The sequence below is a fragment of the Gossypium hirsutum genome, chromosome A05 (assembly GCF_007990345.1).
Source record: "Gossypium hirsutum isolate 1008001.06 chromosome A05, Gossypium_hirsutum_v2.1, whole genome shotgun sequence".
Taxonomy (NCBI): Eukaryota; Viridiplantae; Streptophyta; class Magnoliopsida; order Malvales; family Malvaceae; genus Gossypium; species Gossypium hirsutum.
The window spans coordinates 84,794,173-84,803,682 of NC_053428.1; the positions used below are offsets into that span (position 1 = coordinate 84,794,173).

The 9,510-nt window shown below is 35.4% G+C and overlaps 1 protein-coding gene across 2 annotated transcripts; it reads right to left on the reverse strand.

Annotated features, from left to right (window-relative positions):
- Nucleotides 1-2,380: 2,380 nt before the first annotated feature.
- LOC107956996 (UPF0481 protein At3g47200) lies at nt 2,381-5,946 on the reverse strand. Of its 2 annotated transcripts, none has more exons than XM_016892419.2 (2): nt 4,012-5,945; nt 2,381-3,919 (listed from the first exon to the last, which is right to left on the reverse strand). In XM_016892419.2, exon 2 carries the CDS (start codon nt 3,868-3,870, stop codon nt 2,581-2,583), a length of 1,290 nt encoding a protein of 429 aa, XP_016747908.1. In that variant the 5' UTR covers nt 3,871-3,919; nt 4,012-5,945; the 3' UTR covers nt 2,381-2,580. The 2 variants fall into 2 exon arrangements, with proteins under 2 accessions (XP_016747908.1, XP_040968485.1); XM_041112551.1 differs by having other exon boundaries at nt 2,519-3,910; nt 4,012-5,946.
- Nucleotides 5,947-9,510: the final 3,564 nt, after the last annotated feature.

Sequence of the window (9,510 nt, forward strand, 5' to 3'; positions counted from 1 at the left end):
GATTTATGTTGGAATGGTTTATATGCTTAAATATGCTAAATTTTTATTGTATGAAGCAGAGGTATCAATATTTGTGTTTTAAAAACGACACCTCTGTGATTTTCAAATGTGCAGGAAGTCAGAATCGTAATTTGGTATCGCTACCATACCATGAGTACTCGGGGCAGAATTACCGATACTTTTTGAAATGTAACGATATTTTCCTGTGTTTCGATTTTAGGTGAGAAACAAAATATTGACTTGGTACCGATTTTTCAAGCAGTACCGATACCATGTAAGAAAATTATTGATACCTCAATTTCAGTTTCGATATCTACGTGATTGTTTTGGAAATTTTGCTAAGTGGTTCTAATACATGTTTAATTCTCATTTTAAACACGTTTGGTGAATGTTCAGCTTGTTTTAACAATAACTGGAATATGTGTGTCTTGTATTTATTATGAAGCTAAAATGAAAGATGTTTACTTAATAACGAGACATTATGCATTGCATGTGATGTGTAACGGTGGTGTCACATCCGAATATTCGGGCCTGGCGACCAAGCCAAGTATAGGGTGGCAAAGGCAAAGCTATTGTAGTTTCATCAGAAGATACAAATCTTGAGTTCAAATTCTCACAAAGAGGTTTTTATTCTAAACTTGCTCACCAAAATGCCCATCATGTGATGACACGATGAAGCAACTATTTAAATTTTTTTTTTCATATTTTAAAAATATATAGAGACCTAATCTACGAGTAGAGAAAAAAATGCAATGTGAAATCTTTCGTGAAATGAAAAACCTTGATAAGTTTTTTTTTTTTTTGCCTTGTGTTTTCTAACTTTGACATGTCATCAATAATTTCCAAACCTAGGTAGTCCAAGTACATCAGACAACTGATCAAAATCATAGAAAATCTAGTCAAGGAATTTAAAATATGAGCTAAATTGAATCAATGGAGATAACTTTGTCAATTCCATGTCCCATAGGGATGTCTAACTTCATCTCTCTAATACTCATCAATCTATTTTGTGTTCATTTATTTTAATCATTTGATATAGAATTCTTTTTTTTTCTTTTGTATTTTTAACACATATGTTTTGGGTTTTTTATTTATTTATAATGTATTTTTGCTTTTTAGATTTTTTAAAAATTATATTTATCAATTTTTCATTTAAAAACAAATTTTTTCCCTTTTTTAAAATTTTAAAATTTAGAATTAAATTGACAAATTTTGTAAATGTTCAGAGCTAAATGTATTTAATTTTTTAGAATTCGAAGTAAATGACAAATTTTGTAAACAATAAGTGCTAAATTTGTTAAATTTTTAGATTTAGGATCTAATTGATAAAATATGTAAATATTAGAGGGCTAAATTTGTTATTAAGTCAATAAAAAAGGCTCACGTCATCTTTTGTTAAGTATTTAATAGTGGGTGACTAAAATTTTAAAATTTGAAAGCATTGGTGATGAAATTAGAAGTTTTTGAAGTTGGGTGACCAAAATAGAACCTACCCAAAAGTTGGGTGACCACCCAGGTAGTTTACCTGTTGAGGGGATTTGGGTCTCGGACTCTCAAGTGAATGTATTGTCCTACTCAAGAGTTTTTTTCTCCCTAACTCTGAGGAGAGCCCAATCGGGTTCATAGAGTTTAGAGTGCGCCTCGGTTGATGTAAATACGATCTGCAAGTTTACAAGAGAAGTGCCAATATTGTTAGAAATTAATTATGGAAAGTGAACCTGCGGGGGATCGAACCATCAACCAAGGCCATATATGCCTTACTTTAGCATATGTTGTAGCCAAGTGGTAGTGTTATTACCCTTTAAGACCTTTTTAAGGGTAGAGGTTCGAACCTCACCAAGATAAAAATGATAGAATATTTCCTCGATGGACCCTAGGAGTTTCGGATAAACTCCATGAACCCCTTTAAGCTCTCCTCAGAGTTGGGAGGCAAAACGTCGTGGCTAAAACCAAAGCATAGACACTTAAATACAATACTTCCACTATCCGAGGTCTAGATTGGCTGCTCAGAGGACGATACTTTAAAGACTTCTCTCAATAATAGAGTTGATTCCTCCTCATCATTACCCAAAATAATAATATAAGCAAACCTAAACAAGCTTGAGTTAGTCATTTATAGATGTAGATAGGTTTTGAAAAAATTTAATATGCATTCTTTATGTTAGATCAAATTCAAATTAACCATATATAATATTGATATCTTACGTAAACCTGAACTCAACCCATTCTTTGCATATACAGCTCTACCCAAAACCGAAGATTAACTTGCTTTATATTATAAAATTGGGGAATTCAGAAGCTCTTTAGCCAATGCTACATGTGATTTTAGGATACTTCCTTTTAAATTTTCTTCTTTTTTTTTAAAAAAAAAGAGAAGTCATTGTCTATAGAGTTTTCACATGCATAATGAGCATTTAGTAATAATTTGTAGTCTTGTCTCCTTCAAATTACAAACCATCTTTAGCAAGAGTAGCTAATTCGTAATAAAAACTGAAAAAACATGATTAGAAGCCACATCAACATGAAACATATCTTCTATTGGATTCAATTACAAATACGAAAACTTGAGCAGAACTGAAGTCATTTTTTAAAACTTTGGAACACGGTAAGAAAAAAAATGATAATGGCATAAATTTGAGCAGCAATAGCCCATGGCTTGGAAAAATAGTTATGAACATAAGCAGCACGCCATTTGGGCAACCATTTTCGGCAATGATCATTAAGTTGGTTGCATAGATCAGCATAATAGAAATCTTTCACGTAGGTGTCATTGTAAAGCTTGTTGAAGAAGTGCGTTGCATCCTCGGGGCTTAACCAATTATCCAAAACTACCTTCTTACATAATATTTCCATGTCATGTGGGGTGTCGATTAGGTTGTCCATGATCTTGGCGTAGGAAGTGAAAACAGGCTTACAATGGGGCAAGCATTGCTCGTAGCTGATGAGGTTCCGGAAGATGGTCTCTGTTGTTTCTTGAATTAGCAAAGATGGGATTTCGAGTACACCATTACTGTACTTTATATCCAAAATGCTTTTCACATTCACTACTCTTCGGAATTTTACCCCTGCTTCATTCAGTCTTGTTGCAGATGGGATTGGTTGCCATTCCGAGGGTTGCTTATTTAACTGCTTTTTCCTCTCATATAACTCTACTTCTTCGGATGGTAAAACCAAAGACAACCTTAGCAGATCAAGGATATGTTTGATTTCTTTTTCGAAAAAGAGGGAAGGGTTTATAGGGTTTTCATATGAAAACATGGTTCTAAAAAATTGGAGGGCAAGTTCAACAAGGGACTTGGTTTCTGTAGAGGCTTTGGTTTTGTCGAACAAAAGCTGCAACACCAGCCAAGGTATCTGGTTTTCTAGCAAAATTAAGTCATGGTTGAGGAATTGAAGCATACATGACATTGAAAAAATTGGGTCATCATTCTCTTTAGCCACCACATCAGCATCCTTTCGAAACAGCTCGACGATGAAGCAACCATCCACCACCAACATTTCAAGAAATTCTTCTTCTGCAAGATCAATGTACCCCGCGTAACAGTCACGAGCTTTTCCTTTGATTTCCTTGACGGAATTAAGGCATTCCCTTAACATTGCTTCTGGGTTGCTTGATCTGAGGAGGAGCTCTCGTAAATACTTGACCTTGATTTTCTCTGTTGCTTTCAAGTTTGGTTGGCAACGGTGAAAAGGCCCAAAGGCAAAACAATTGGGAATGTATGCGTTGGGGCTGTGCCTGAAGAGAATGGTGGGTGTTCTAAAGATACAGTAATCAGGTGATAAACGAAGTTGACTGCCCATCACCTTATTCTCCATGGAAGCTACCAATGATTCAACATCTACCACGGTGTCTGAAACCGGTATCGTCATCTTGCTTTCCTTACTTTTTTTTTTCTTTTCCTATACGTAGCTGCAATTCCTTCAATATACAGCCACAAAAGTAAGAAAAAAATCATTAAAAAGAATTTAGGATATGAAATTAAAGAAAATATGATACTGGCATCTGCTTACCAAGTTCAAATGCGTATACTTCCGGAGGACCACCGCCACCTAATTAAGTTTTCTTTTCAATGGGTCTCTAGAATAATTAGAACAAGGAAACAATAAATTACGAAAATTTGCTATAAAAAAAACATATTATCTCACAGCTTTATAATCAGTGGAAGTGTAGAATGATCAGAATTGTATCTCAAATTCTTTTAAATAGGTTTTCTTCTGTACTTATATAAGATTTAAGTAACTCTTAGCTCAAATTGTTTGCTTACTCAAACAATTGCATATTTACGTATGGATACGTAAACATGGTAAGAAAGTGGAAGAGTCATTTGAAATTTTAGAATAAAGATGGAAAGAATCCAAAAAAAGGAGGAGGTTAATTGAAGTCATGATCCATTTCTTTTGCTTCAAGGTGAGAAAAGGTACCTGAATTACTTTATTAAAAACTGACGATCCAAACATTTTGGGACGAAGCTTGATACTTGAATTAAGGTGAGAAAAGTTGATATCCTCTCTTCTCCCTTGGCAAGTTATCCTTTGCTTCAGCTTCTCAAACATATTTTCACTCTGCCTCATGATACGTAATTTTTCCAATACGTAATACTTGATAGATTAACTTCCTTACTCGTATACTCAGCCAGGGATGGAACTGCATAAAGAGTTGGAGGGACCTGGCCCCCAAATTTTTATAAGTTCAATCACTTATTGGGTCCATGTTAGTGTCAAAATTAGACAATTTGAGCCTCCCTTTTGTTGGTTAAACACTTTTATTAGCTTCTACCAATTTCAAAATTAAAATTAGGCAAACCTAAACCTTAACTTTTGAGTTTAAATAATTTCGAATCTAAATAAATTGGGTTACTATCTCAATTTTTAATTTTAAAAGGCTGGTATTATAAGCATGCTTTCATTGCTCATATATATATATTTATAAATTTCGATAGCATTGAAAATTGTAACATATTTTTACTTATACTTGGTTGTAGTTAGATTTCTTCGTGTGCGGGTTAGGTCCAAAATTTTACCTGAAAATTGGAAGAATTTAGATAAAGATATATGCTTAAAATATGGGTTCGAACAAAAAAATAAAATTCGTTTTCTAAATAGGTCGGGCTCAGGGTAAACTTTTTTTGGCTCTGGGCCCGACCCAGATACCTTTACAAAAGTATTGATACTCTGCCTAGTATCGATATTGTTTTAAGGTTAAATGTTTTGAAAATTAAAGAAAATTTGTTTGAGTATTGATACGCTCCCTAATGTATCGATACCTCATAGGAAGTATCGGTACATTCCTCATTGTATCGATACTATAGGTTTTAATATGGGCAGAGTCGATCCGAGCCTGGGTTTTTAGTATATATAATCTAAGTCGAGTTTAGGTAAAAATTTAGACTCATTTTTCGGGTCGATCCTGGACCTATTAATCAGGCTTAAAAGTTTATTAGGACCGATGAAGTATGTTTAATATTTAGAAGTGAATTGGTGATAAATAATGTAAATAAAAGAAAACAAGTTATAATAAGGAAATTGAAATAGGAAATATACACTCAATATTTTGGTTAAATGGTTCTGGTAGTTTCAGAATTAGATAAATTGAGTCTTACCTCTCAAACTTTGTTTTTGTGAAAATGATGTTTCACCCCAACTTTTGAGTTTAGATGGATTTCAAATTGAGTCCCCCCTTAGTTAAGATTTTAAAAATCCTTTGTATTCTATTTGCATATCCTCCTCTCTTTTGCGCTAAATCCTTCATTCTCCAACTTGTAATTTTCATTCCCCTCTTAAATTTTAGCAACTCTCGGCAGTGTGAAAATGAGTCTTTTTCTTAATTTTGTAAGGTTATCCTCCTTAATTTTTGGAAGGTGCTTTTCTTTATATTTACAAGCTCTCTAGGAGAAAGGTGTTGAAATTCACTAGGAACGTGAGTCACATAAAAGGAGTTTGTTTTTGATTTTAGGCATGTTTTTGTTTTCTTAGAAAATAGAAAATTTTAAAAAATGGTTTTTGAAAACGAAATACATGAAAATGAAAAAAATAATAAAAAATTATTTTTGTTGTTTTCACTAAATTTATTTTGTAAAAGTGAAAATTTTAGAAAAAAAATTGATGAAATTAACCTATGAAAAAAACACAACTTTTTTTCTGATTCATCACTTACTAACGTAAACAATTTGTCTCTGTTCATTTTACATTTTACTCTGTATAATTGGAATCACAACACTATTTATACCTCTCTTCTTTTGCAATATTGAAAGAAAGAACAATTTAAGAAGGATATGGATCAAAATCATAATAAGACACTAATTCTTCTGTTACACAACAAATTTAAGAATGATATAAACAAGTATTGGAGGAGAAGTTCTTATTTGACGATGAAATATACAGTTTGTAAAGTGGTGAGAGTCAAAATAATAATGGCAGACATTTGAGAAACAATGCCCCAAGGTTTGCAATAATAGTTATGCATGTAAAAAGCATGACATCTAGGCCACCAATGGTTGCAAATGCCAAGATAATGAAATTCCTTGACATAAGCCTAATTATAAAGCTGGTTGAAGAATTCGGGTAACATTGCTCGAAGCTAATGAGGTTGCGAAACTCGGATTCTGTCATTTCTTATAAGGCCATCTACGTTTGCGACAACTTGATCAAGTGTTGCTTAGTTTTTTGTTAGTGATGTGACAATACGAATCACCGTTAATGCTTCCGAATGAGGACTTAAAATTTACAATGAAGGTAGATGCTTTTTCATCGAGGATGCTAGCTCTGTCCAAGTCAAAGCGCCTGAAATTGGGTTTGGTGGAGATAAAGAGGGGTGCATGCTTAGGCTTCCCCCTGGTCCTTTTGCACCCTTTAAGCACTCATGGAAAAGATGGAAGTGCGGGATACGAAAAATCTCAATATTTGTTTTGGTTTTGATGGTTTATATATAGAAAGGTTATTAGTTTATCTTAATCGTCTTCCTTCTGCAACTGCAAAAGGTAGCATATGTCTTGATTAGTTTATTTCTACGTAGCTCTCTGCGAGTTGTGGTCCATCAATTTCAACTATGACTTACACTTGCATCCAAATTTGATACTCTTGATCAAGATTGTGAATTTATTTAGATTTCTCATACCCGAAAATTGCCATTTATTTCCACTCAGGTTCCTAGTAATCTTCCACATGTATTGTTTTTCTTTGTTTAACTTGTATTTGGAATATATCGCTTTACTACTGTTACAATGGTTTCAAATCTTGGCAATGATATTGTTAGTGTTTGTAAACCAGGCACAAGGAAAGAACAAGCAGACAACAGGTACAAAAGAAGGGTTCACATATCTTTAAACCAAAAAACACTACCAAATGCTAACTCCCACTATGTTAGAGTAACTAACTAATGATTAGTTCAGTATCAGTTAGTTTGGTAGTCTGTTAAGCAGTTAGTCAGTTGATAAACTCACTTGTATTTGTTATATAAGTACATGTGCTGTACAGAAACAAAAGGTGTGAAATATATGAATGATTCTTCTTGATGTATACTGTTTTCTCTAGAGTTTCTGTTATAGTTTAACATGGTATCAGATGTCCATTGATTGCTGGTAATTTTTTTTTTCTTCTCCTTCATGTCTCGAACTTCAAGTCTGTCTGTTGTTCACTCCAATACACAGGCCATGGCTTCTACTTTTACTGATGGAGTTCTTGATACTCGGTTCTTTTCTACCAAGAAAATAAATGTTTTTCTTGATGATAACAATTATTTGTTATGGCGTCAGCAAGTTCTCCTGGCGATTAAGACCTATAAGCTTCAAGGTTTCTTGGATGCTACTACTGTTCCGCCTCCTCCACTACTTCCGGATGTTGATGGAGTACTTCAAGAAAATCCAAATTTTGCTCGATTTGAGCAACAGGATAGTGCACTAGCTTCTTGGCTTCTATCCTCAGTCAGTCAGTCAATTCTTCCGCATCTTAATGGTAAGGACACTAGTGCTCATTTATGAAATGCTATTGTTAATCTCTATGGTAGCAAAACCACCTCTAGACTAATGTACTACAGACGAGCCTTACACTATCAGCGCAATGGTGATCTTCCCATGAAAGATTTCTTACTAAAAATTAAAAGGTATTCTGATAATCTTGCTAGTTGTGGCGAAGCTATTAGTGATCGTGAGCATGTTACTGCTATTCTCAATGGCCTGCCTCCTGAGTATGAATCTGTGATTACGATCATCACGGCTAGTCAAGTTTCCTATAATGCTCAGGTTGTCACCACTATGCTTCTTGATACAGAAGCACGTCAGCAGGTTTCTGTTTTTGAGGTTCCCAGTTCAGCCAACATGGTGACGCATCAACCTGTTGATAACACTGCTCCTACACCTGCTTATCGCCCATCTTCCACTACTCACGGGCGTGGGCATGGTCGCGCTTCTGGTTCACGGTTTCAGTGTCAGTTGTGTGGGAAACAGGGGCACTTTGTTGATCGCTGCTACTATCGTTTCGATACATCTTATAAAAGTTCAGGTTACAGACCTCCTCCCTCGCCGCAAGCTAATATCTGTATGGTTGGTTCTAGTTCTTCCGTGGCACCTTGGGTTCCGCCTACTGTTGGTTCCACTCCTCAACCAGGCTAGTATTTTCCATCTGCTTCAGCTCCTACTTGGCTCAACCCCTTTGTAGTCAATCCTTCTTCACCAGTCAGTGTACCTCCTCCAGTTGTTTCTCAACCTCAAGCTCTTACTTCCACTTCTGAAACAGTCAGTGACAATGCTTGGTACCCGGTCTGGAGCGACGCATCATCTTACCCATTCTACTACTTCCATGGGTGACAACACCTCCTACAACGGTCCAGGTAAAGTATATGTTGGTAATGGAACTGCTCTCCCTGTTTTATCTACTGGTCAGTCTTCTTTACTTACTCGAACCAGACCGTTGTACATGAGATCCTTACTGCTTGTGCCTGGTATAACAAAAAATCTTTTGTCTGTCTCCAAGTTTACCAGAGATAATCAGGTGATTTTTGAGTTTCTTCCTACACAATGCCTACTGCGTGATCTAAAGACTGGAGAGGTACTTCTTCGAGGATTAGTGCAGCACGGGTTTTATAAACTTCACTTACAAGACTCTCCTCCCAACGTCTTGACTTCAAACTCTGCTCAATGCTTTTCAGCAACCTCTGCTATCCCTCTAACTGTGTGGCATGCTAGACTAGGCCACCCTTGTAATGCTACACTTACAAAAGCCTTATTGAGTTGTAATATTTATCTTGGCACAAATAAAAACTCATTTCATTATATTGCTTGTCATCTGGGCAAAGAGCATAAGCTCCCTTTTCAGCAATCTTTACCTCTTCAGTTGATAGTAGATGATGTTTGGGGACCAACCCCTGTCACTTCTGATGGTTTTCGTTACTATGTTGCATTCACAGATGCGTATACACGATATACTTGGGTGTATTTTCTAAAACAGAAATCGGAAGTGCTCACTGTGTTTCCACAGTTTCATCGCCAAGCCGAACGTGTTCTTGGTTGTCGGCTT